Source organism: Balaenoptera acutorostrata, chromosome 3, assembly GCF_949987535.1.
Source record: "Balaenoptera acutorostrata chromosome 3, mBalAcu1.1, whole genome shotgun sequence".
In the NCBI taxonomy this organism is placed as follows: domain Eukaryota; kingdom Metazoa; phylum Chordata; class Mammalia; order Artiodactyla; family Balaenopteridae; genus Balaenoptera; species Balaenoptera acutorostrata.
In genome coordinates this window covers 32,743,315-32,770,948 of record NC_080066.1, presented here as the reverse complement: position 1 = coordinate 32,770,948, position 27,634 = coordinate 32,743,315, and the positions used below count along the sequence as shown (strand labels likewise).

The following is a 27,634-nucleotide window of genomic DNA, read 5'->3' as shown; positions in this document are numbered from 1 at the left end:
TTTGGCCCATAGCTAAACGAGCAACTGACCCGTTAATGTCACATCCTGCCAACTCCACACCATCCATCGTGCAGCTAAAGATGCTTCACTTCCCACCAACTTCAGAGACAAAGTCCACGAGGCACTGGACCCATCTTGGATTTTGTTCATCCCTCACCTAGTTGGATTGTGACCATCTTTGATAATCTGTAACTTGAGGACTGAATTAAGAGCTTACTCACGCTTTGCCTTCCTTATGTTCTATGACAAGGAAGAGAGACCGGTACTCGTTGGTTCATCTCACCGATAGATAAATAACAAAGCGAGGGAGAAAATCTGCAAACCGTTGGGGTCTTGAACCCAGCCCCTGGCCGACTCTGGTTTGAGTGTTTGTAACGCCTTCCCCAGGGCACCTGTCCTGCTCTGCTCACCCTCACCCAGCACCCGGACCTTCATATCCAGAGTCTGTGCCATTAACTCAGCAGCCGTGTCTGCCATTCGCATGCTGGGCAATTCCTGGTTTCACAGTTGTAAAATCTACTCCTCTGCACTTCCTTCAAATTTCTGCTGGAAGAAATCTTGCAGTTCTTTTGATGTGTGTGGGACCTCTTCCGAGGCCATCTTCCTAGCTACAAATCTGAAAACTTTGAAAAGAGCTGGGCATCTCCCTGTAGCACATCTGCACAGACAAGGTCATTGCTGGGTCTTCAGACAACACGGGGCTAGCCTCAGTCAAGGGAGGAGGGGCTGCTTCTGCTGGCTCAGGAGACTCAGGAGCCCCATCTTCATCAGAGCCCCCTTAAACCTTCTCAAGATCCAGTGCAGCTCTCAAGCCCTCATCCTTCCTGCTCACCATCCTATCCCATTCTTGGGAAACCTGGCAAGGCTTTGGATTAAGCTTGCACAACTCAGCTACTTGCAGCATCACAAGGTCCAGATTTGGAATCAGCAGCATAGCTGTATGAGCTCCAAGGGAGGTCGTGGGGGCTCTGACTCTGCAGCCATGCCTGGAGCCGAGCACCCCGCACCTTTCTGTCCAGCGTGCTGCCTGGTACAGCGGGAAGGGGAGCCCACCACAGTCCTGTTGGTTCTCCCACGGCGGCAGAGGACCAACCTCGTCTCTGTGCTTCTGCGTTCCTGGCACCACGTTCATCATTCTGCATCCATCAGCATCGGGTGAGGAAGTACTCCCAGGAGGGATGGGAGCTAGAGGTTTAGGAAGCCGCAGAAGTGCCAGCCATCAGAGGACCTGTGCTCAGGATGGGGTGGGGGGTCACCGGTGCTCACTGGGAGTCCTCGCAGCCTCAGGAGTCCCGGACACCTCCTCCGCCACCCACCCACCGGCTGGATCACCAAAGCAGGTGCTTCTCAGGGGGTTGCCCCGAACCTCCAGCCCGCCTCACGCGTGCTCTCTGCCCAGGTATCTGTTCGCAACCCTCCATAGAAAACTGGCCTGAGCTGCTCCTCCAAATCTTGCATGAACACCTCTCACTGGAGGCCACCCCCAGGACTCTGACGGGAAGGTGATTCCGGGAGCAGCCCCGTGGGTTCCTCTCCTGCACTGCAGGCAGGACGTGCAAAGACAGCAGGGGCACGAAGACACAGGGGCGCTGGGCGTGGACCAGGTAGTGCTGGTCGTTGTGTCGCCAAAGGTGATGGTACTGAACACACCTTTCAGCGTAGTGCTTTTCTCAGTCAACAGTCCTTCACTGAAACCCCCTCGTATCAGTTGTACATGCACATCCATTCTCTTTAGCGGCTGAGTCATCTTCAGACGTGGATTACCATAATTCATCCAGCCATTCGACCAGTCAGCTTGGTCCTGTATGCCTCCCTCCCCACTCTCTCCCTGAGGGCCAGACACTGGGGCATCCCCCCCTCCATCCTCAGGGTCGCTAGGGGGTGCATCTCATCTCTCACCTGTATTGCTACAGCCACCCCCTAACTAACATTCCTTCTGCCTCCAGCTTGGCCCAGTTTTAATGCAGTCTCTGCTATTTCGCCAGAGTCATTGTTCTTAAATGCAAATACTTAATTTTTCTACAATTAAAATCTGAGCCAGCCCCACACCTATTGAAAATGCTTCAGTGACTGGTCTTTGCCCCTGGGATAAAGTCCAGACCTCATGGCACACTTCACAAGACCCTCCAAGGGGTGCTCTCTCCCGACATCTCCATCTCCCTGCATACTTCAGTTTCCCTAGCCAGGCCTCTCCTGTCTTCTCGGCTCTGGGCTTCACTCACACGTAACTGCCTTCAGTGCTTAAATGTGCCAGGTGATGATACTTCCAGGTTTATCCATGTGCTGTCCTCTCCCTGCTTACCTGCTCCTGACTCTTTGCCAAAATAGCTTTTACTCTGCTCTGAGGTCTCAGCCTAAATGAGACATCCTCCAGAGAGCACCTCTGATCATCCTCCAAGTCTGAGTTAGGTCCCCTCCTAGGGCCCTGTACTCATGCACAACACTTAGGTCTCATTGTAGTTCTCTGACCTCCTGTCTCTTTTCTCTATATTAGTTAGCTGGTTGCTGGCAGTAGTCTATCCAGACTCTTATTCAGGCTTTTATTTTCCCCTCACTTAGCCATTCGTAGCTCTTGGGCTTTTCATGTTTCATGTTCATGCTTATTATCTCATGTTTGCAAGATGATTGCCACAGCCCCAGGTATCACACTGCATTCCAGTCAGTAACAATGGGGAATAACAGCACAAGGCAGCTCACCTCTTAAATCTACATTCCTTTAAATCAGAAATAAAAATCCTTATCAGACACCTACCAACAGAGTTTGGCCTGGATCTGAGCACTGAGGAATGACAACATCTAGAGATTAGTGAAGGAGGAAGAGGTGCTGTTAAAAGGAGAGGAATAGAGCAGCCATCGGAGTGAGAGAATGTAGAGTCTTGGAAGAAGTGAGAGTGACAGACACCATGCTGTGCATTAGATACTGCTTCCCCCACTGCCCCCCTAAAAGAGAGTGAGTCCAGAAGGAGGGAGAGGTCAGCTATATGAATGGGGACAGAACAGTGATCTTGGATTTATCTACATCAAAGTCATTGGTCATCTTGAAAAGAGCTGTTTTGTAGAGCAGTGCTCACAAAAGCCACTTTACAGCAGGTCAGAGAGTGAAGGTATGCAAACATAATGTCTCTTGTCCTTCAACCTTTGTTTAAATTGTCTGCATATACTAGCCTCAATAGTTGGCAATGGAATACAAAATAATACTAATGTTTGTTAAATTTTCTATATCCAAAATATCAGTCATATAATTCTGTTATATTATGATTTGTTATATTTGGGCAAGGATCTGGTGAACCTCTTGGAAGATTAGTTGAGGCAGCCTTTGGACTAATTTCCTTCTACACAATTCTATAAAAATAAACTAAATAAAACTGACCTTATAATTACCATCTAGGGGAGGTACCTGGGACTGGGAGTGATGTCAGCTCCCAGCTCGGTGCCTGCCCGGATTCCTGACATGGTGTAGGGCCGAGAGGGTGGGGAAGGCGGGAGCGGGACGGGAGAGGACTCCGGGTAGCCAGGCTGTGGCGGGGCCAGAGTGCCGGCGCTTTGAACTCCGGGTGAAGGTGAACCAGAACTTTTGCAAGTCCTGCCGGCGGCTCTCTTCCCTCAGGCAGAGTGCTTCAGCAGTGAGGATCCTTCTCTTGCCAGGTCGGGAGGAAACGGGTGTGGACTTCTTTGTGAGTCAAAAGCTGCATCCCAGGTGCCTGTACGTAAGGGCATTTCCGGGAGAGGAGGAAAGAAAGAAGACACATCACTGCATCTAATAAACCCAAGTCGGGAAGTGTGGAGATACAGGACTTCGTCGATGCGGTTCTCCCTCTTTCTAGCCAGATGACATTTAGGTTTCAGGGCAAAAAAAGAAGTGCTTTGTTTGCTGTTGTTTATAAAACACCTGGATCTGTATTGCTCTTGAAAAATTTAATTAGCACAGGGTGGATTAAGAGTAGGCTTTCTGCAAAGGCAAGGTATGCTTGACTGGAAAGGCCAGAACATTTTAATTTTGGTTTGTGTTTTGGACTAAGAAACAGAAGTTGGGGCTTCCCTGGTGGCGCAGTGGTTGAGAATCTGCCTGCCAATGCAGGGGACACGGGTTTGAGCCCTGGTCTGGGAAGATCCCACATGTCGCGGAGCAACTGGGCGCGTGAGCCACACTTACTGAGCCTGCGCATCTGGAGCCTGTGCTCCGCAACAAGAGAGGCCGCGATAGTGAGCGGCGGCCCGCGCACCGCGATGAAGAGTGGCCCCCGCTTGCCACAACTGGAGAGAGCCCTCGCACAGAAACGAAGACCCAACACAGCCAAAAATAAAAATAATAAATAATAATAAATAAGTTTAAAAAAACACAACAGTACAAATAATTAAAAAAAGAAACAGAAGTTGCCTAATGTCACTGAAATAATGGTGACCAAGTCTTTTCTGTTTATGTTCTGCAGGAAGTACATAAAACATACGGTATTTTCCAATGTACTTTTTCAGCAGGAAAGAGCAGGAGGTGAGGTAGAATTGCTGGGGGCTGGTGTGAGCTCACTGGAGCCTTGGCTGATGGAGTGTTCAGGCTGCTGTTTGTGATACCCAAAGACAAAGCTGCAAAACTCAGTCAAGTAGTATCTTGAGGATGTTATCCTGATGTGCCAAATTCAGATTTATACGTCTTTCCAGGAAACGAGTCCCGGCTTAGGGACTTGAATATGTCAAAGCTTTAAATTGCATTCACAGTTTGTGGAGTAACAGTACTTTTACATACTTAGTTTTAACCAATATTTCTCTTTCTCCATCTGTGTGTAGGAGGCAGATGTGGTATAGTCAAACATGGTGCTTTTAAACGACAAAACTTGAAAGACGTTTGAGTTATTGAGAAAGGTAGGATCAGGTTTTGGTTAAATTCTTTGACCAGCAACTCTCATAGTTACGATAGCTACTTTAAAAAAAAGGGTAATCTGGCCTTTGTGAGCAGATGTTGACTTGAAATTCAGGGCACACTGTTGTTGCAGATCAATAGTGCCTAATTTCAAGGGCATTGTAGACATTTTTTGGAAACAAGTTCAGTGAGAGAGAGTTCATTAACTGTTTATGTAGTCTTTTTGTCACTCACTGTACCAGCATGAGATAAATCAGAACAAGGTCATTTTTCCCCCTTAGTTACTGACTAGCTGACTTCTTTTTAAAACCTGTCGTTCATATTCATGAAACATTTGTATTTTTGTAGTTAATTTAGGTTATGTTGGTAATTTGTTACATTAAAAGTAACTTTTTGAGGTTTTCAGCTCCCATTTTTAAAAATATGTATATCCCAAATAGCACATTTTTCAAACTGTTAACTCAGAGAAGACCTCATTCATCATTGTCTTTTATTACATGTTTCTGACCTGATTTGAATTACCTGTTCAAAACAATGAATGAATTGAGTGAATGATATGTATGAATATCTATTCAAAAAAAAAGATTAACAGCTAGCTTAGAGGATTGTTTATTTCAATTAGTTCTTTCTATTTCTGTCCGCATTTAATAGCCAGCAAATTCGACATTGTTGCCTGCAAATGTAAATGAGATCTTCCACTTACGGCAATACGGCGGACGAAACATTATGGAAAAGTTCTCACTCTAAAACACTTAAAATACTGGGTGATTTACCTTAAATCCTCTTTAAATTTTATTTATTGTTTGTTTTAGATAACTAATGTGTTCAAACAATTCAAAACTTAAAAGAGGAAGACACTGAAAACATTGCACCCCCTTCTGTGCCCTCTACCCGACTCCTCCCTGACCCCTCACCACTTGTGTTAGTTTCTTATTTACCTTTCCAGCTTTTGTGTAAGCAGATGCAAGCAAACATTCATATATGTATTTTGCTGTCCTTACTCAAAAGGTGGCGTTGTGAATATTTCACACCTTGCTTATTTCACTCCTAGTGTATGCTGGAGACCCTCCTGTGTCGCCTCCATCATCCCTTCATACGACAGCAGAACATTATGTTAGGGGTGTGGACTGTAGATTACTTAAATATTCTTCTACAGATGGACACTTAGCTTGTTTCCATTAACTTGCTGTTATAAACAATGCTGCAATGACCATATTGTACATACCTCATATTTATGTGTATAGGTATTTCTATAGAATAAATTCCCAGAAGTGGGATGGCTGAGTCACAGGATAAGGGCTTGTAATTTTGGTGACTCCTGGGAAAATGCCTTGCTTGGGGGTTATATCATTCCATACTTCCACCAGCCAGCAGCTGAATAAGGCTGTTTACCCACTAACTAGATAACCAGGTTGTTGCCAACTTTTGCATTTTGCCCCTCTGATATGTGTGAAATGGTTTCTCAGACTTTTTTTCTAGTATATTTGTAAATTGCATTTCTTTTGTGAATAAAATCAAGCATCTTTTCATATGTTTCATGGACATTTGTAATTCTTTTTTTGTGAACTATCTATTCATGTCCTTTGCCTGTGTGTCTTTTGAGTGATCTTTTTTTTTTCCTTATTGTTTCTGGGCAAAACGCATACACATACACACATGCACACACATGCACTACATAGGAGAAAGCAGAGGGTGTCGTGTCTGCTGTGGGTGCCGAGATGGGGAGCCTCGGCTGCTGGTGGCTCACAGCTGAGGCCTCTGCAGGCATCACCCCAGCCAGAGATTGTCACCTCACCCAAGACTCTCCCCCTCCTGGGGGCGCCCCTGTCCCGTGCCTTCTTATATCTGAGTATAACAGCCCCGCCCCTCACCACAGTGTGAACACCTCCGAAGGGCCACCCCCACTGCCATGCCACCTGCCAGTGCAGCCGAGGCCCCGTTGCACCTTCACTGTGGGTCAGCTGCCGCTCCCGCCCAGTCCTGCTGCCTCACCACCCCCCCCCAGCACGCCCCTTCCTCAGATTTTCTCCGGAACAGACCTGGCTCAGAGGTGACGCCTTGTATGTGATAAAAGTTGCAAACATTTTCCCAGATTGACATTTACCTTTTGACATTTTGTATTTGAATCTCTCCAAGACTTCCCCTTAACGTTCCATGGTTTTCTCTGATTGTTCATGTACCGAATATTGGGACTTCCCTGGTGGTCCAGTGGTTAAGAGTCCATGCTTCCACTGCAGGGGGCATGGGTTCGATCCCTGGTCAGGGAACTAAGATCCTGCATGCAGCACAGTGTGAGAAAAAGAGAAAGAAAGAGAGAGAAAGAAAGAAAGAAAGAAGGGAAGGAAGAAAGAAAGAATCAAAACCTTTCGGAGTGGTAGTCCTAGAACCTACATTAAAAAAACAAATAAACAAAAGAAAATCCCTACCTGTGCCAATTATTGAGGCAGTGGAGTGGGTTTGGTGCCCGCAAGTGCCCCTCCCCTCTCACTGTTTATTCTTGCTTAGTTTTCCAAATGAACATTAATCTTGCCTGATTCCAAGAAGGAAAAAAAAAGTGCTTCTATTTCTTATGGGATCATATTAAATTTACAAATTAGCGTAGGAAGAAATGATGATATTGAGTCTTTCAAACTAAGAACATAGTGTATGCAGTTCTACTTTTGTGCCTTTCAGGGATATTATAATTTTTCCACATATGTGTTTTACATATCTCTTTTAAGTTTATTTCTCTGTATTTTTTCTTTTAGTTGCCACTTTAAATGGAATATTCTCTTCCATTATGTCTTCTAACTTATTTTTGTTTATACATGAAGGCTGTTTTGCATGTATGTCAATTTTGCATCCTTTGTGTTTATGCAGTTCATAGACTGTGTCCGGCTCTCTGCCTCCCCCTAGTGGGGATATGGGTGCATTGCCCGTCCTGGCCCTTGTAGTTGGATGGGCCCTTTGACTAGTTCCAGCCACAGGGTTTTGAACACAAATGAGGTGTCACTTCTGAGCCAGACTGTTTGATCCTTAGTGGGAGATGCTCCAGGGCTTTCTGTGCCTCTGCTGCATTGATGGGCAGTTTTAGGAGCAGCTGCTCTGTCAGCCTGAATCCTGAAGTGAGAAGGTGTGACATGAGCTCTGCCGACCCACAGCAGAACCATGGGCTGAGCAAAAAGCAAACCTTTGTTGTGGTGGCCTCGAGGGTTTGGAGGCTGTTGCCGTAAATAGCAGGCGTTCCTCTGTGAATGTCCATGTCAGTGTGTTTATCTTAGCATCTTGTGGTAATTTCTGCTTTATAAAGTTTCTACTTTTTATTTAATATGCATATATTCATATTTCTTATGCCTTGTTTTAATATGTGCCTGGGGTTTGTTTTAACCGGGTCTGGTAAGACACACACACAGAAATGACTGTCATGAAGCAAGAAAGTTTTACCCCCAGTTCCCTAGAGGCGGGAGGCATGGCACACAGGGCCACCCGTAGAAGCACCAGGGCCGGAAGGCAGAGGGGGTGAGAGGGACACATGGGCATAGGATTTACTGTGGCTTCTGCAAGAAGGAGTGAGCAAGGCAGGGTAGGTGGGTTTAGGGTTGGCTGGTGTGAATCACTGCAGCAGGCTCCAGCGTGAAGGGGCTGCAGTGAGCTGTCTCTGGCCCTGGGTGATTGGTGCAGAGCATGATGGCCTGACAGAGGAGGGGGTTGGGGGGTGTGGGCTCTGCATTGGCTTGTTTTTCATATGAAAGGCAGGCTTGCCATCACTAAGAATTACAGAGTTCTGAGACGGGCGATCTCTCCCAGGTCAGCAAGACCTCAAAAATACAGAAAATAAAAAGCATGATAAATCCATCTCCACTGTGGACTGAACCCTTCAGCATTATCAAATAGCCTTCCTCATCTTACTTAATGCCTTCTGGCCTAAATTCTGCTTTGTTCAATATAAGATCATTACCCCTGTATTGCCTTTTTTTTTTTTTTTTAATTCTATCTAAATTATTTGAAGGGATAGATCCATTATTATAGTTACTTTATTTATTTATTTATTTATTTATTTATTTATTTATTTATTTATTTTTGGCTGTGTTGGGTCTTCGGTTCGTGCGAGGGCTTTCTCTAGTTGCGGCAAGCGGGGGCCACTCTTCATCGCGGTGCGGGGACCGCTCTTCATTGCGGTGCGCGGGCCTTTCTCTATCGCGACCCCTCCCGTCGCGGGGCACAGGCTCCAGACGCGCAGGCTCAGCAATTGTGGCTCACGGGCCCAGCTGCTCCGTGGCATGTGGGATCTTCCCAGACCAGGGCTCGAACTCGTGTCCCCTGCATTAGCAGGCAGATTCTCAACCACCGCGCCACCAGGGAAGCCCTGTATTGCCTTTTGTTGTTATTATTTTATCTTTGCCTGATAAACCTGATGAACCAGAGTTCCTCCCCTTTAGCTGTAACCTTTGTGAACGACTTTGCTCTAGATATCTCCCATATACAGCACAAGTTGGTCTTTGCTTTTTGAGGTAATGTGAAAATTCATTTTTTTTAAATAGCTGCATTAAACCTGTTTAAATTTATTGCTATGACAGATATGGTTGGTCATAGTTCTGTCATATTATATTTTCTATTTATATATAAACATTTAAATGACTTTCACTATATTTTATTAGCTTTTTATTTTTCATTGAAGTATAGTTAACTTACAATATTGTGTTAGTTTCAAGTGTACAGGAAAGCGATTCAGTTATATATATATATATTTATATTTATATATAGTTATATATATTTATATTTATATTATATATAAATTATATATTTTTGTCAGATTCTTTTCCATTATACGTTATTACAAGATATTGAGTAGATTTCCCTGTGCTATACAGTAGGTCCTTGTTGTTTATCTATTTCATATATAGTAGTGTGTATATGTTAATCTGAAACTACTAATTTATCCCTCCCCCCCACCTTTCCCCTTTGGTAACTATAAGTTTGTTTTCTGTATCTGTGAGTCTATTTCTGTTTTGTAGATAAATTCATTTGTGTCATATTTTAGATTCCACAGATAAGCGATATCATATTTGTCTTTGTCTGACTTACTTCACTTAGTATAATAATCTATCTGTAGGTCCATTCATGTTGCTGCAAATGGCATTATTTCATTCTTTTCTATGGCTAAGTAGTATTCCATTGTGTATGTATACCACATCTTTATCCATTCATCTGTAGATGGATAGGTTGCTTCCATGTCTTGGCTATTGTAAATAGTGCCGCTATGAACATTGTTTCCCTTTTTCTTAGAGTTGGTTCCAATGACCTGCCTCAATAAAACTAGTTTATATCTTATTCTTCCTCCATTTCTCTCTTCTACCATCCAATTTAGTTAGTAGTATTTCACTCATACGTTTTTAGTGTCTTCCTTTGTACTATTATATATGTTCACATATTTATATTTGATCTTCCAACTTCAAATACTATTTTGTACAGCTGAAGCATCTGTAAGTGGATTCTACTTTCTATGTTCTACCATTTTCATCTATTGCACCATTTTTGTTTTGGCAGAATATTGACATTCTCCTCTGTCATTTGTATCTGTACCTTTGCTTTTACTTAGCTGTACAGTTAAATACATTTACTGCTGTCTTAATTTCCCTTTGCCAAACCTCCATGCATTCTTGATCGGCTGGGGCTCATCTAGTAGTTTTCTCAAAAAAGATCCATTTGGCTAATATTTCCTGAACTCATATATGTTTAAAATGGTTTGTCTGTAACCTTATCCATGAAGAAATAGCCTAGACGGGTATAAACATTTCTTAGCTCACACTTCTTTAATTCTTTTAATATCTTGTAAAGGTGGCCCCATTATCTTCAGGCATTGAATTGGGCTGCCAAGAAGTATGTTACCAGCCTGATCGTCTTTCCTTTTTGCTGAAATAGTCAAATAATTCTCTTTATCTTTAAAACATAATAATGTTATAAGGCTATATTGTGGTATTGATTATACTAGGACAGTTTCCATATATACAGTGTGCCCTTTCAATGTGTAGGATCAAGTATTGATGTCAGAAGTTCTATTGCTGGTCTTAGATTTCTCTCCTAGAACTGCCATCCCATCTGCTCCTGATTTTCCTTCACTTTTTGCTGATTGGATACCCAAGATCACTCTATGATGGCTATCCATTTTTGTTTCTTCTTAATTAATGAAAGAATATTGAGGAGATTATTCATTTTTAATTGTTTTAGTATTTCCATTTGCGTGCACATATTTTTTTCTGAAATTATGAGATAAAGCAGAATATATGTGCATCGTACAATGTATTTTTTTAATTTCTTTTTTTGAGAATCAGCAGAAGAGGGAATCACAAGCCCCCAAAATGTGAACCACAGTGCCTGTCCAATGTGATGTGATTTCACATGACAAATCCTTTTATTGGCTTAAAATTTCATGAAATTTTATTACCAAGGCATTTCACAAATTTAATTAGCATATCATTTTGTTGAGCTTGCCTGATTATAAGGAAATAATAAAACACCTCCCTATTTTTTTAAAAAGTTTTCTTTTTTAATCATAGTTTTGAATTCTTTTTTCTTTTCCATTATTTTCGATTTCTTATTTTGGGCTCCAATGATTTGTACGTGGCATTTCCTTCACCTATACGCTCTATCTACCATTTCCCTATAACCCTTTGTTTCTTTATTTCTGTTTCATTTTGCTCACTTTACTAATTTTCATCTTTATGGTCCTTACTATGCTATCTGTACCTGTTTTCTCTCTGCTCCCTTATAACTGAACTTCATCTCTGAAATTATTTTAACTCTTTTTTTTTCTTTTTTCCTTGAGTTTAGTCAGCTCCTCTTTCACATCTTCCTGCGAGCTCATATATCACTGCTTCATCATTTTCCTTCACGGATGTGATGCTTTAGTGCTAAACTAAAGCACCACATACCCCTTCGAGAGACAAAACAAAATACACTGCTTAACTTGAAATTGAACCCCACTTGATGTTCCTCTTAAGACAATAAAAAATAAAGTGAATTAGAAGTTTAAAGCACAAGCACGTCACCAGTAAACAGTGCTAGAGGGTAAAATCTGTACCTGCTGGTACCCCAGTCACCTGCTGCGTGTGACCTGCTGGTACCCCAGTCACCTCCTGCGTGTGACAGTCACAAACCGAGGCAGTGCCCGTAAGGAAACATTTGTCAGGCAGCTGCCATCTCTCAAGGCTTTGGGTTGAGGTCTTCCAGACAGTGATACTGTCTTATGAGAAATACTGTCCTTGGAGAAATACTGCTGGAACATCACTGGAAACACTCGGGTCGGCTGCAGGAGAAAAATGAGTATTTCTAGCTGTGCAAGTTGCTCTTGCAAATGAATGAGAATTCTGTGCATATAGAATCAGAGGGGAATAGAGATTGGATAGTCAACTATCATCTGTCATCGTTGAACATTTGGCCTTGAAGCTGAGGATACAAACTGTAACTAGATTGATGAGTATTCCCATAGAGATGGACTTAATCTTCAAAAGAGGGTATAAATTAAGAGAAGAAGAGAACAAGAAGAAAAATGGGGGGAATCCATGTGCTTTAAGGGCAGGGAAAGGCGAAGGAGCCAGAAGAGGGGACATGGAGTGTTCAGAGTCATAGGACAAGGGGGCTGTTAAGATGTCACATTGGAGAGAGGCCTTCTGGTGTCCTCTCTGTGGCCTGGTGGCCTGCTGGTGTTTAGGAGATGGCATGGGTGACACCTGAATGAGAATTTCACATAGCACAGGAGAGTCTGTGGGGAAGAGAGTAAGGACCCAGCTGGTGAAAACACTGGCAAGGTGGGGATGGAGGGGTCCCGGAAGGAGGGCAGGTCCTGTTATGGTGTCATGATGGGCGGGCAGGGGAGAAGGATGTTTCAAGGGTGGTCAGCAGCCAGGAGCCGAAACAAGGTCAGGTTCAAGGGAGCTGTGGTCCCAGAAGCTTAGGTTTTGATCAAGACAGACCTGGCTTTGAATCTCAGTTGTGTCACTTACCATCTGGGTTTCAACCATAAGTGATAGAAGTTAGGCATAAGCAAAAACTTATCACGAATGGTCCTAACACTGAGAGCTTTCCGCGTGATAAGAACTTTACAAACGTAGTCTCCTTGCCTCACTTACCCCGCCTAGGAATTTTCATTAGGTGGATTTTATTATCCCAATTGCACAGAAACGTAACCCGAGGTTTCGTGTGGTGGCATGTGTATAGTCACTGTCACAGAAGTAGCTGGGAGGTGGGGCCAGGCCCAGAGCCTGAGTCTTGACTGCGCTGCTGGACCGATCCCCCCCTCTAATGAGTGTGCTGGCTTCAGGGCTCACAGCCTGTGGCGCCCCAGTCACCCAGCTGTGAATTCCGTGTGGCCTCCGCCCATTCCATCACTGGGATGCTGTCACCACGGTGAGCCTCAGTGCCCTTCCACCTCATCTTCCCTCCATGTGACATCTGTGGGTACTCTCAAGACTTACAGTGGAGAAGATGAAAGGGGATCTTGAAATATACGCTCTCTGAGCACCAAACCCTGCTCCCAGGCCACCAGGGCCCTCCTCCTGCCCCTCTCCTCTAGATTTCCTGTTTTTAGTACAACCTGTACAACCAAAAGTGTCAAGCTCATCCTCCATCCACACGTCTGTCAGTCACCACTGGCATTCCTGGTTGTCCTGAGCTGCCGTCTTTGGAATTGTGCAGAGCAGGAAGCAGATCTCGAGGGGCTCTGACCCCCTAAACGTCTGATGAGTGTGCCTGTCTTCCGTCCGTCTTGCTTTCTTCCCTCTCAGTGGCCTCTTGGACCCTTTCCACGTGCACGGACCCTCGCGTCCTGGATCCTTGAGGAGTTCTTTAAAATCTTGGAAGCGAGCATTTGGGAAGCATTTGGGCCTTGTGGACAGTGCCGCCCCCTCCTCCCCTCCATCTTCGCTCTCACCCGACACTTACTGGATCTCCGTTTGCTAAAAGGCGCAGCCCAGGTTAGAACCAGAATGCTCACCGGTTAGGGATACGGGCAGGTGTGTAGCGAAGTAAGCAGGAGCCCAGGGCAGTGATGGGACAACAGAGGCCTGAGCAAGTGGGAAAAACCAGCGAGTGAGAGGTCCCTGGGTGAGAGAGCAGGGTGGACCGGCCTTTGCTGATGGCTGGACACATGATTCCCGGTGTCACCCTAGCTGATGCTCTAACAGAGGCACGTGGAGGGAACACCCTCTCCCCCCACCCTGGAGCTCTGGTTCACGGAGGCCACGAGTGATCACTGTGGTCGTGACTGCCTGTGATGGGAATGTGGATGGGGGGCTCTGGAAGGGTCTTCTGTTGGGAACGGGCTGGAACAGGAGGACGGGCTCTTTCCCGTGGGTGGGAGAAGCATGGTGGACTGGCTCCTGGGAGCAGGAGCTGGGGGGCCACAGCTCTGCCAGGACTGGGTCTTGTGTCCACGGGCAGCCCTGCAGGGGAGATGCACCTTGGTGGAAAGAACCAGATTGGAGGGTTCACATGCAAACACCATGGTGTAGCAACCCTCTAAGGCTCACTTTCTGTTTGTGAGGAGCCAGGACAGTGCCTGTTCCCCGTGGGGCTGGGGGACGATGACACCCCCAGCTCCACCCGGGTGCTCCACGCAGGCTGTTTCCCTTCCCAGCCAGGATCCGCTGGGCTGGTGTCATTGTTAATACGCACTCCCGTATTAACGTGTCTGCATTTCGTGATAGGATCACGGTCCGTGTGCCTCTCTTCCACCTCGGCTCTCCTTGACCTTCCTCCCGGACACGGGTTCAGCCCTCCCTGGGGCCCCTGCCACCCTCGGCCCTGCTTTAGAGCAAGGTGCCCACCCAGGTCATCACCCCGGCTAAGGAATAATGTCCCTAAAGTCAGGGCCTTGTCTTGCCGTTCTTGGACCGTGCCCTGGAACGTGGGTGCCCATTTGATAGACACCAGCACTTAGACTTGAAAGTGCGTTTGTGGTCACACAGGCAGTGTATGTACACTGTGATTGTTAGTTGCGTGTAAGAGTGAAAGTGCACACTTGCATTTCTGCTTCAACTGGTTCCCCTAAACTGACTCTGTCATGGCTACCACCCTGCACGACACAACTACTAACAGTAACAGAGCTGCTTTCCACCCACGTCCCCACCTGTCATCACTTACACAAACACCCCCAGACCCTGCTGGGGTTTTGTAGAATAACCCGATGGTTTCGTTTGCTTTTCTTTCCCACTGAGATGTGCAAAGATGCTTCTATGGTGTCTTTGTTAGCTGACTGTGGAGGAAAAAAATATGATTAAATTGTAAATGTCCATGTGATAGAATTTAAACATTCTGGTTGATAGTATCAAGTCTGTTGCAGGAAAAAATAGAAAGACCAGAGGGAGATGCTCAGATATTATTTTAGACATTCAAAGGCTCATTCTATTGTCTATACCACATAATTCAGCATATTGTTAGTGAATATAGTGAATACCTGCAATTCAAAATTAATTGGGAGAGGGTAAGATTTTATTTGCTCTTTAAAATTAGAGCTAAGCTTTTAATTCTTTGCCTTTAAAAAGCACATGATATCTAATGGAATCGGATGCAGTGTGTGCTGCCTCCTTCCTTCCGTTAGAAGTTCACCAAGTTTCAGAGTCAGGGATTAGAGGCCCCACACCGAGTTCCAGCCCCCCATCAGCTCCCCCTCGTGCTGCAAACCCCCAGCACCCATCCCGCCAAGTGCTGCCTGGGGTGGGCACACCTGTCCTGCCTGGGGTCTCACCCAGTCCAGCGCCTGAGCTCTGAGGTCGCCTCCCACCGAGGCTCGCACACAGCGAGCCCCCCGAAGCCTCTGCCCTCCCCAAACTAAGCTTCAAGGAAAAGGTGAAATACTGAGCAAAAGCCCAGAGAAAACGTGGGAGTTCTCTTCATTCATTTCTTTTTTTTTTTACTCTATGTTTTGCTCCCCTCGGAGAGTAAGCTGTATGACTTGGTTTTCAGAAGCATGGAGGGTTCTGCAGGGTGTGCGAATCTAAGGCCAGGACAGTAGGTATGTCACCTACTTCAGAGGGAACATCAGGTGTGGGTGTGAAATTCTACTCTACATCAGGTGTGGGTGTGAAATTCTACTCTTAGAAAGTACGCATCAGGCCATTTTGCCCCTCTGAAAAATGAGAACTAAAACAAGGACCCTACTGTACAGCCCAGGGAACTACTCTGTTCAATATCTTGTAATAACCTATAGTGGAAAAGCATTTGAAAAAGAATAGATCTATATATGTGTATGTATAATTGAATCCCTTTGCTGTACACCTGAAACATTGTAAATCAACTATACTTCAATTTTTTTAAAAAGTTTCTTTTCAGGGTAATGAAAATGTTCTGGGATTGTATAGTGTTGATGGTCGCACAACTCTGTGAATATACTAAAAACCATTGAGTGAAAAACCAAAAAAAAAGAGGGAATTCCCTGGCGGTCCAGTCGTTAGGACTCGGCGCTTTCACTGCTGGGGCCTGGGTTCAATCCCTGGTCAAGGAACTAAGATCCTGCAAGTCATGCGACGTGGCCAAAAAAAAAAAAAGAAAAGAACATAAAGAAAAATGAACGAGAACTACTGGTGGGGAGTTCGTGAGTGAACACGTGCTAACAGAAACCCTTCTTTGCGTGGTTCTCTCCTAGGATGTGACCATTATTCATGCATCAGTATTGTAATCTCGTGTCATTTCTCGTCTCCAGGCAAAATCTGGGCCCTGATGGCCGCTCTGAATGACCATGGGCAGCTCCAACGGGTACGCACAGCCAGTGTTTCAATCTGGGTAATTTCTATTGACCTATCTTACTGTTCACAGATTCTTTCCTCAGCTGTGTAAAGTCTACTGATCAGCCCCTCAAAGTCATTCTTTATCTCTATGATTGTGGGGTTTTTTTACTTCTAGCATTTAAATTTGACTCTTTCTTATAGATTTTTTTCTCTCTGCAGAAATTAACCATCAAATTCTGCATGGTATCTACCTTTTCTATTAGAGTCTTCAACTTATTAATCAGTTATTTTAAATCAGGTCTAATAGTTTCAACACCTGTGTCATATCTGCCTCGTTCTGTCACTGGTTTTCTCCTGTCTTTTCTTATGCCAGAAATGTTTTGTTGAGAGCCAGCCATCTTGAGCAGGGCAGTAAAGACTAAGGTATATAATTTTGATTCCTTTCCTTTTGCTGCATGGGGTTGGCATCAGTCTAGTCGGGACCTGATGCTACGCTGGTTACCCAGCCTTCAAAGGCCTCTAGTTATATCTTGTGTTTACGGTAGGGATGGTATTTCTCACTGTCTGCTGCACGCTCTGTGCTGCGCCTCACTTCGGGAAGGGTCTCTCTCCATATTCTTGCTCCCTTCCTGGCATTAGATTGCTATTACTCGCAGCTGGTTAGCCTGGGTGTGGGAGGGGAGCCCAGAAGGGTAATGTTTCTATTATTCTGATTAAGCCTCTGTCTTAAGCAGGTGCTGTGTCCCTGGATCTGGGCGGAGGGAGTGACCTCCCTCAGCTGTACTTCTGGTCTCAACACATATTCCTGCCCCTCCCCCAGGGAAAAAGAGGTTTATACCCTATTTCCTGCTCCCACCCCAAGCTTTACTGGGGAAAGGCCCAGTGCCCTAAGACCAAGGGTGTGTGTTGCCCTGTCCTCTGCAGTCTCTTCCACAGTACAGATGGGAAAGGTCCGTGAAGGACACTTTCTCAGAATTCTGGCCAGTCTTTTTGTGAACACAGGTCAGGTCCCATGGAGAGGGGCCTGTAAGTGCTTGTGAATTTCCCTTATGTCTGTGGCCCCAGGCTACACCCTTCCTTTACCAATTTTAGCTGAATTCTTCTTAAGGGGGTCCAACTGAGTCTGCCCCTATTAAGCTCATGTCCATCCCTCCTCAAAGGCACCTGTTTTTCCTTCGATTTGGGGCTAGCCAGTTGCCTGTGACTTCAGCTCTCAGACGGGTTAAAGGAAAGTTGTCAGAACTTCCCTGGTGGCTCAGTGGTTAAGAATCCGCCTGCCAATTCAGGGGACACGGGTTCAAGCCCTGGTCCAGGAATATCCCACATGCTGCGGAGCAACTAAGCCCGTGTGCCACAACTACTGAGCCTGTGCTCTAGAGCCCGTGTGCTACAACTACTGATACCCACGCGCTACAACTACTGATACCCACGCGCCACAACTACTGAAGCCCTCGCGCCTAGAGCCCGCGCACCGCAACAAAGAGTAGACCCCGCTCACCGCAACTAGAGAAAAGCCCGCACGCAGCAACGAAAACCCAACGCAGCCAAAATAAATAAATAAATTTATTTTTTAAAAAAAGAAAGTTGTGAATCTGCAGTTTGTCTAGATTATTGTTGTTATACTGGTGGGACATTGCTCCTTCAGCTTTTTACATCCCAAACAGAAACCAGAGGTCCCCATTCTTTTTTGGAAAATAAGTACTGAAAATTGTATGCTGCTTCAGTTACCCCTTGTCCAGGCTAGTTTGAAATGATGCCTATGCGTTTCCAGGTTAAAAGATAGGAGAGAGTTTTTTCAAAGTGGGAAAAAAAAGTTGGCAGGCTTATTTTGAAAAGCATTTGCTGTTCCCGACATTTGCCACTAGAGGGCGAGTCGCTGCATCACTCCCCCTCTCACTGGGTGAGGCCAGGTTTCCAACAGGGAAAAGTAAGTGTGTAAAGTGACAGGCAGAAACATCGGAAGTACCTGAGGCTCACAGAGGGCCTGTTCTCGAGGCCACCCTAGGCTGTACAGCTACAGGTGGGGCTCCTGGGCCCTGCAGCCTCAACCCTGACCAGCGGGCCACAGCTGTGCCCTCTGCCTACAAGATGCCTTCTGACATCCAGGCTGAGAGGCTGCCAGGAGCCTGCTGGGTGGTCAGGCTCTAGCACCTTCAGGTGACTCCAACCTTCTGCTTTGTGTATTGGGGTGGGGGGTCAAGGTGGGGAGCCCAGGAAGTCCATTCCAGCCCAGCTACTGAGTGTAGGAATTCCCAGCAGCCCTTTGGTAGGGAGGCTGAAGGGGGCTGTACAACTTTAGCTGGTTTATCTGAAACAAATAAACCAAAATCATAGTGGCTTCATGTGATACAAGTTTGGTTCTCCTGCAAAGTCTAAAACGGGTGTTCCTAAAACAGGCAGGTCCCTTTCAAGTGGGGAGTCGGGAGCCCAGTCCTGATGCCTTCCAGGGCCACCGTCATCAGAAGGCACCACGGTGGGAAGGGGTGTAGGGGAGAAGGGCCACCCACGCCTAACCACTTCACCCAGGGCTTCCGCTCATGCCCTACGGGCGCAAGTCAGCACGTGTTCTTTCCTAACGCTAGGGTGGGGACTGGGAAATGTAGCCGGCCTGGGCAGACGCCCCCAAGGCATCTGTCCCCTGGGAAGGTGGACAGCCAGACCCCAAATCACCCACACTACACCTACAGAAACTGTCCCTAACAGATTATTATTCTAGAACAATGTTTCCCAGATTTGTTTGATTTTAAGACCCACGGAGGATGCTTATTTAAAATAGAGTCCTTGGGTCCGTTTCCTGGATACTCTGGTTTGGCCATCTGCCTGGGGGCCTGGGGTGAGCGCCTTTACCAAGCCCTCCAGGGAACCACGCTGCCCTGTCTACAGAGGGAGCCTCTACTCCCTGCCCCCGCCCATGGGTGGGAAGCCGGGCCAACCTCTCTCTGTTGTCGTGGTGACTCTTGGAACTATGGGACTAGCTCCTGGGTATGGCCCAGGGGAGGCTGGTCCTGAGCCAGCCCTACAGCCCTCCCTGGGCATGACTACCCTGCAGCTCAGCCCTGGGAGGGGTGGCCTGTGTGTCACGGCCACACAAAGGCAGAACTGAGCAAGCCAAAGCAGACCAAGCTGCCCCTGACCTCTCAAACCAGAGCACAGTGCCGCCCAGCCCCATCCAGATGAAAAGGAAAATCCGGAGCAAAGCTGTATTTCCCTTGTATGGGGGGTTGGGGAAGGTGGTAGGGGGGCGGAATGGAGGAAGAGGATTATTTGTGTCCCTTTAGCAGCACAGGAGGGCAGCACTGAGTCAATGTTTCCGATTTCTTATTAGAAAATCAACTACTAATGGTATTCAATCTTAGATTTTATGTATTTATTATTTATTGATTTGCCATGGCACCCCTGCCATGAATATGGGGAAGTGACACCAGACTCACGGCCAGCACCTGGGAGGTGGGGGCAGGGGAAGAGTAAGGAGGAGGAGGTCAGGTAAACCTTGGGCAGGAGCAAGGCCCCCTGCATCCTGGAGTGGTGCCTGGGGGCTCACTGTGCCCAAAGATGGGGCTCTTGGTGCCAAAGGAAAACAGCATGTGGGAGGCCCCATGTGCTCAATCAGGATAGTAGAGAGGCACTCCAGGGGCAAGGATAGGCCTGAAACAGGGAGGCGCCCACCCAGAAGCTGTCAGCTCCTAACCTACTTCCCCATCTAGAAGGGGGCCTGGCCACACCTCCCCCCTAAGCCGGTGGGACAGCAGAGGTGAGAGCCCCTGCTGGAGGCCCCAGAAAGGTCTGAGTGAAGGCTCACCAGGCCCTGCACCCACACGTACCATCCCCAGCAGCACTCACAGGAGCACCCAATTCTCCCTCCACCAGCCACTGGCATGGAGGCAGGAAGCCAAGCTCCAGCAACCAAGCTGCTGGCCTGGCCGAGCCCCAGGCGGTGCTGCTCTGCTGGGGCCTGACTCTCAGGTGGGGCCTGCAGGGGAGCTTAGTGCAGCCCCCATGCGGCTGCTGCTCCGAGGGCAGAAATGGGGGGGTAGCCGTCTCCCCATTCTCTGCCCCTGACATCAACAACGTCACCAGGGAGCTGATCCCACCGGGCCCGGAAGCTCCCAGCAGATCCCAGACAAACCTGTAAACACCCACCTCCGCCTCAGCCTTTCTGAGGTGGTCCCGGGTTCCCCGGGGCAGGGGCATACTTCGATGAATCAACCCCTCTGTGCAGTGAGGGGCCCATCTCTCCTCACTGCCTTGTCTACCTGCATGTTCCCTCCTCGGAAGGCTCACTGGTCCACCCCAGAAAGGTTTGCCAAACTCCTGCTGTTCACCCTCAGGGCGCTATTACCGCCTGACAGCATGAGCTGTATGTCACCTGTTTATCCTGTCCCCAGTCCGGGATGTGAGCTCTCTGTGGCAAGGGCGACGGGGTCCCTGGGTCCCACACTGACACAGACTTGCTGCATGAACTCCCGAAAGAGCAGATGGGCTGGCAGCCCTTGCTCCCCTCCTCTGGGAGGAGATGGGTGGGTCTGGCCCCAAGCCCCCTCCCAGGTGACCTTGCTCCCTGTGCTGTCTGGCCTGGATCCTTCCTCAGAAATGGCAGAAGTAGTAATAGCTTTGTTTTGTCTGCTGCCCAAAGAGGGCACCTGCCTTTTGACCCATGTCGAGGCCAGGTCACGTCTCCAGCTGCTCTTCAGGGTCCACAATAAAGAGGAATTTAAAAAAACTATTAGTGATGGTTTTGAAATCTCTGGCCTTAACGCTCCTACTGGCATAGAGGTCCCGTGTACACCCCCATTCGGTTTCCTTAATCATGGAGACACCTGGTCTCGGGGGCCCTTTCCTGTCCTCCCTGGGGTTGGCGGGGTCTTTGAGCCTCCCATCGCGCCCTGGGCCACCTGGCACGGGTCTCTCTCTTTTGCGTCCCAGCCGTGATCCCCCTGAAGGATTCGGAGCACAAGCTGCTGCCTCTGCACTTTGCAGTGGACGCCAGGGAAGGACTGGGAGTGGGGGAAAGACGACAACGATAACTTATCGGGCCCGGCTGGCCCAATAAGACCCTACCCTGTGCCTCCTCCCCCAGCGCCCTATGGGGCGGGCTGTCCCCGGGCTTCCCGGGAAGGGGCTGGGCGCCGTGCGCCCCTGTTCCTCGAGGATGGCCGCCGGCGGGCGGGGTGCGCGCGGGCGAGCTGGGGTGCGTCTCACTCTGTGTTCCTCTCTCTCTAGCCTGATCCTGTCGCTAGAAGCCAAGCTGAACCTTCTGCACAGCTACATGAATGTGACGTGGATCCGGATCCCCTCCGAGACCCGGGTGAGCTTGGAGCGCGCCAGGACGGAGCGGCAGGCGCACTCGGCTCGGGGGCGGGCAGGCGGGGTGCATCCTCCCCCACGGGGGGCCGCCCCGCGCCGGGTCCCAGCCCCTCCCGCGGTCCCCGCCGCCCCGGCTCCGGCTGGAACGCGAGCCTGTGTGCGCGTGTGCCTGCGAGTCTGGACGTAGGCGCGCGCTCCGGCTAGGGGAGTTTTTCTTCCCTTATTTTCTCCGGAAGGAGAGGAATAAACCCGCCCCCCCTCAGAAAACAAACCGTAGGCAAGTCACAACACAAAACTCTCTCTGCCGAGATCGGAACACGATGTGCTGCCACGGAGCGGAATTAATTATAAAAGTGTGTGTGGGTCCTTGGAAAAGGCAGGGAACCGAGGGCGTAATTCCTTGGCACCCCCTCCTTCTCTTCTCCTTCTCTCCCCTCCAGGAGGGGAGGGCTGTGAGAAAGGGGCTGGTGCCCCAATTGGGCCCCTCCCCTAGGGAGGACCCATGCTGGCCCTGCCTCCAGATGCTAAGAGGGATTCACTCTAAGTATCGGGCTAATTTTTTTGTGATCTCAGTAGTAAAGTACCAGGAAAAGGGATTTGCTTAAAAAACAAAAAACTTACAAATAATTGGTCCTCCCCAGACGTCAGTTTATTTAACCATAAACTGGGGATCGTGACGAATATTTTTTTAAGTGACACGAGGAAAGCAAGGAGGGCAGTGCCCGGCACACAGTCAGTACCCAGGACAAGCTGGTACTGCTCAGAGTACTTTCATACTTCAGCCTTAACGTGTATTTAATCTTCACAGGGCTCCCTGAGGCAGGTCCCGATACCCTATGTTACTGATGGCACAAGTGACAGTCGGTGGCAGTCTGGCTCCAGAGTCCAGCTGCATGGACTATGTGATGACTTGGCTGTGGGTGTTCTTTTCTAGCTTCCACGAGGGCTCTGAAGGCAGCAGCTCTAGCTCGAGAATCAGGAGACTCTCAGGCTGGGCCACAGCTCGGGTTGGGGACAGTGAGGCCGGAAGCCACACCGCGGGGACGGGGTCTGCCTCCATCTGCCGCGTGGGGACAGCTGCTCCCTCCCTCTCCCTCGCAGGCCCCTCTGGCGCAGCCGGAGTCCCCGACGGCCTCGGCGGGGGAGGACGTGCAGTCCCTGCCCGACTCGCTGGACTCGGACCGCGACTCGTTGTGCAGCAACTCCAACAGCAAGAACGGCAAGGACGGCAAGGACAAGGAGAAGGAGAAGCAGCGCAAGGACAAGGACAAGACCCGCGCGGACTCCGTGGGCATACAGCTGAAGAAGAACATGGGCGGCCTGGTGCACGACCCGATGAGCCGCTCCTAGTCAGACAACGGCAAGCACGGCGACGCGCCCGAGCGCGGCAAGGAGAAGGCCAAGGCGCGCGCAAGGGCAGCAAGGAGGAGTTGGGCGCCTCGGCCAGCACTTCGCCTTCGGAGAAGACCACGCCGTCGCCCACGGGCAAGGCAGCAGGTGTGTCGCCAGTCGACAAGGGCGGCGGGCCCCGCGGCGACGCCTGGAAGTACAGGACTGACGTGAAGCTGAACCTCCACATCCTGCGCGCCGCCATGCAGGGCGAGCGCAAGCTCATCTTCGCCGGCCTGCTGCTCACCAGCCACCGGCACTAGTTCCACGAGATGATGATGGCTACTACCTGACCAGCGCGCAGGAGCGCTTCAGCGCCGAGAAGGAGCAGCGGCGCCGCGACACCTCCGCCGCCTCCACGGCCAAGGGGCCGCCGCGCAGGCCTGAGGCCGAGGGCGGGCGGAGCCCCGAGCGCGCCTCGTCGGGCCCCCGACGCAGCTGGTGCTCAAGCTCAAGGAGCGCCCGAACCCCCGGTCGGCGGAGGGGGCACGGGCGGTGACGCGCGGCGCGGCCTCCTTGGGCCCCGGCGGCGGCGGTAGCGGCGCGTGGGCGCCAACGGACCGGTCCCCGGGGGCAGTCCCCCGGCGCCGGGGCGCCAGAGTGTTATCCACGTGGAGGCGGTGGGGCGCGCGGGACAAGGCGTGCGCCCCGGCCGTGGGCGTGCTGCGGCGGTGCGCCTCGTACCCGCGGCAGAGCCGCGAGCTGTCGTCACTGAGCTACCGCCTGGCGCGCGCCGCCGCCCTGCTCACGGTTAATACGGTGGAGTTGATGGCGCCCGCCTCCCAGGGGCCTTGCCTGGCGCGGCGGGGGCGGCGGGCGCGGCCGAGCGCAAATCGCAGACCTACGCCAACGGCTTCGGCTCGGCGCGCGACGGCCTGGAGTTCGCCGACGCGCCGGCCGCGCGCTCGAACGGTGAGGGCGACCCGGGCGGCCCCGCCAGCGAGAGAAGTGCGCGTTCTACGGGCGCACCGAGACCGAGCACTACTGCTCGTACTGCTGCCGCGAGGAGCGGCGGCGGCGCGAGGCCCCCGCGGCCCGGCCCTGAGCGCGCGCCGCTGCCCCGCCGGCCGGGCTGTCCTCTCCGTGCTGTAGGTGTCTCCTCCGCGCCCTGGTCCACCGGGAGGCCGGCGATCCTCTGTACGTGCTGTGTACGTGTTTGGTCAAACGTTCCTAATGGTGCCTGAACCTACACTGACGCCACTCAGGTAGTAGACGGATAGCAAACAGCCATACTGTTGGAAGTGGGTGTGCTAGCTAGCACCTGCCTCGTACCTGTGGAAACTGAATAGCCATTGCAAGAGTATTTTTGTTCCTCGATAAGAGAAATAAAGAAATTTGCACCCCTTTGTTTTTAGAAGGGAGCGTTTTACATGCCTCTTTTCGGGGGGGGGCTTTTTTCTCTAACCCGGCGACTGACCTCTTACATGTAGCGGTCACCTGCGTGCGAGCGGTGCCACCCAGGGTTTCAAAGCGAACGCGCGGCCCCGGGACCGCGGTGGCGGCTCTGCCTCGGGCTCCCTCCCACCTGTGCCCTTCCCGGGCCCCTGGAGGACAGGACGCTTGGCCGCCCGCTGGCGCCCTGGTGGTCTCTGTGGCCCTTTAGGAATACGCGGCTCCATCTCATAAGCAGAGCCTCCTCCCACAGCCCCCGGCTCGAGCGACATTCACACTGCCCTCAAAGCCGCGGGTGTCTGTAGGATGGACACCGGACAACCTACCTCGCAGGGCGCGGTTAGATGTAGCGATCGCTCCCGGTGCCAGGCAGCTCAGGTGACAGGAGCTTTCCAAAGACACCTTGGGTCCCAAAGGCAAGGTTCCCAACTCACTATTTGGAGTTGCCCATATATGAGCAAAGATGACACCCTGCCTACATTTCCCCTTCAAAGACACTTCCGCAGTGAACCGTGGCCGGAGGGCACCGTAGGAGGCGACCATCGAAGCCCCAGGAGAGAGGCGAGAACTTGACCCTGCAGTCACTGTGTAAGCTCCCACTAGGCCGCCCTGAAACCCGGCCTGCGCCTCTTTCCAGAGGGAAGGGGCTGAGGGCCGCCGGGAAGGAAGCCCACCCCTACCCCGCCCCCCACCCGCATCTGTCTGGGATCAGCCAGGTGGACGGGCGCCGCTCCCATCGGGGTCCCCTCCGCAGGGTGCGGGTAACCCTGACCGTGGCTGCAGAACACATTAGGAGCAGCCCCATCACGTCCCTATTTTGGTGCCTCCTTACATTTCTTAAGAAAAAAAATAGTGTCCTTAGTTACTCTGTTCTGAGCAGCAGTATGCAGCGTCTTCCTTCCAAGATTACCTCTGGAGAACACCGTTCTTGGCCAAGGGCACTGAGGCGCTAAACCTGCCTCACTAAGGGAAGATCTTGTTTCCAAGAAATACAGATACGATGGGTAAAATCCTCACTAGCAAAATAATCCTTTAAAACCTGTGAGAGCCTTAGAATTGCCTCTAATAATCCCAAGAAAGAGAGGAGAAGGCGCCCAGCTTCGCTGTGGCTGTATCTTCAGAAAACACAGGAGGTAGACCATCTCTTCATTGGAGCCAGCTTCTTCTCCAGAAAGAATGCTTTCCCCCCGGACATAAAGAGCAGCAAAAACGGAAAACACACACACACACACACACACACACACACACACACACACACAACAACAACAACAAACAAAAAAATGGGGAGGGGATTTTTTGTTTTGTTTGAAGAATTATAATAAACTAATCTGAGTATCTCCTGTGCGTAATTCCTTTTTGTTTTTAAATATCCACAGCACGTGGAGTTTTCAGTAATTTATTCAAGCTTTACATAAGTGGTTCCTTAAAATTATTAATTACATAGGATCTTAAATTTTTTCAAAAGTTTTACTTTTCGTGCTAAATAGTACTTTCAATGTGTGGAAATTACTAATATTCACGTCCGTCATATTACTGGGGTTTCTTTTGTTTAAAAAAAGTAGTTTTTAAAAAATATCTCATCAAGACGGTTTGTGGCAGCTTTTTGGACTGATTCTTCACGTCGTGCTGACCAACTGCTTTGCCATCCAAAGCTGTGAGGTCACAGGAAATAAATACTGCTTCATGTGTAGACTCCAGCTCCTGCCCTGCATCTCACAGAAGGGGCAACGGCCAGTCTGGAAAATGCTTCCCTGGGCATTCAGAAGCCAAACACATACGCACAAGAAGTCAAGGAGGCAGAAAGTAATCTCGTGTTTGTTTTTTAATTTTTTAACATGAAAGCAGCCAACCAGAAATTTCCAAAATTTATCTTTCTCATGCTCTCTGCCAGGTTAAAAAAGAAAGGAAGGGAGGGAGGAAGGAAGGAAGGAAAGGAGGGAGGCAGGCAAACAGAATAAAAATGGTCCATTTGTAGTACCAGAGGAAAAAGGAAAACCTTCAAAACCAGGCAGTGTAACTCCTAGGTATTATCAGAAAACAGTGACCTGGGAATTCCCTGGTGGTCCAGTGGTTAGGACTCCCCACTCTCACTGCTGAGGGCAGGGGTTTAATCCCTGGTCAGGGAACTAAAATCCCACAAGCCACTCGGCCAAAAAAAAGAGTCAAAAAATAAAGTCAAAACAAAACAACAGTGCCCTGTTCTAGCTCCTTAAATTTCAGTCACCTCCGCCCCACCCCCACCTGACATATGTGCCATAAATAAAAGCCTGAGATCCAGGCCCCGCCCCCACCAGGCTCCTCCCCCGGCCGCCTGAAAGGGCCCCAGTTCCTCCACCTGGTCACTGGCTGCTTCACCTGCGGGCGCCTGTGGGTGTCGCTCCTATCAGACAGGATGCCCTCCGTCCACGTAGTTTACAAATAGCCGTTTCCTCTTGTGAGAGGTCTGGATCCACCCTTCCTCTAAACAGTGTTAAAAACTGAGCGAGCCCACTGTTCTGTTAAACAGGCCGGTCCAGCCCCCCATGTTCACAAGAGCTCTTTAGCCTTGGTCCCTGGCCAGACATCTCAGACCAAATGAGTTCATCAGGCTGCACAAGAACTATTAGAAACTGCTGTGTTTTTCACGTGTGGGTCAAGAGGTCCCCTAATGTCTTTCTATGACTTGGGGGCCCTTTGTGGAGTGGGGAAAAGGAAGTGGATTGCGGGCACTGGGGAAAAGGAAGATGGCCAGTCGCGATTCTAGAAAGGCCGTGAGCCCCACCAGGGTGCAGGTCCTAGATGTGGGCTCCGCAGCTGCCCTGCTGGTGAGCGACCTTCCTATCCAATCGGGTCTGGCCAAACTTCCCCTTCTGGGAAGGTCGAATGTCTCTAAGTGACAGCAAGTTTCCAGAAGAATCCCAGATACTTATAAACTCCAGTGGAGGTTATTTCAGTCATTTGCTTCACACTTCCTGCATCTGCGTTACCTGGGTATATGAGTTTTTAAAAAACA

The 27,634-nt window shown here is 49.4% G+C and overlaps 1 protein-coding gene across 1 annotated transcript; it reads left to right on the top strand.

Annotated features, from left to right (window-relative positions):
• Window positions 1–22,782: 22,782 nt before the first annotated feature.
• OTUD7A (OTU deubiquitinase 7A) lies at window positions 22,783–25,891 on the top strand (the record flags this gene model as incomplete). The annotated part of the gene is given in 8 exon segments (XM_057542665.1): window positions 22,783–23,263; window positions 23,266–23,526; window positions 23,529–23,669; window positions 23,672–23,787; window positions 23,790–23,873; window positions 23,875–24,028; window positions 24,031–24,183; window positions 24,186–25,891. Coding segments are annotated over 8 exon segments (1,500 nt in total), but the record flags the coding sequence as incomplete, so codon positions are not given.
• Between the last annotated feature and the right edge of the window lie 1,743 nt (window positions 25,892–27,634).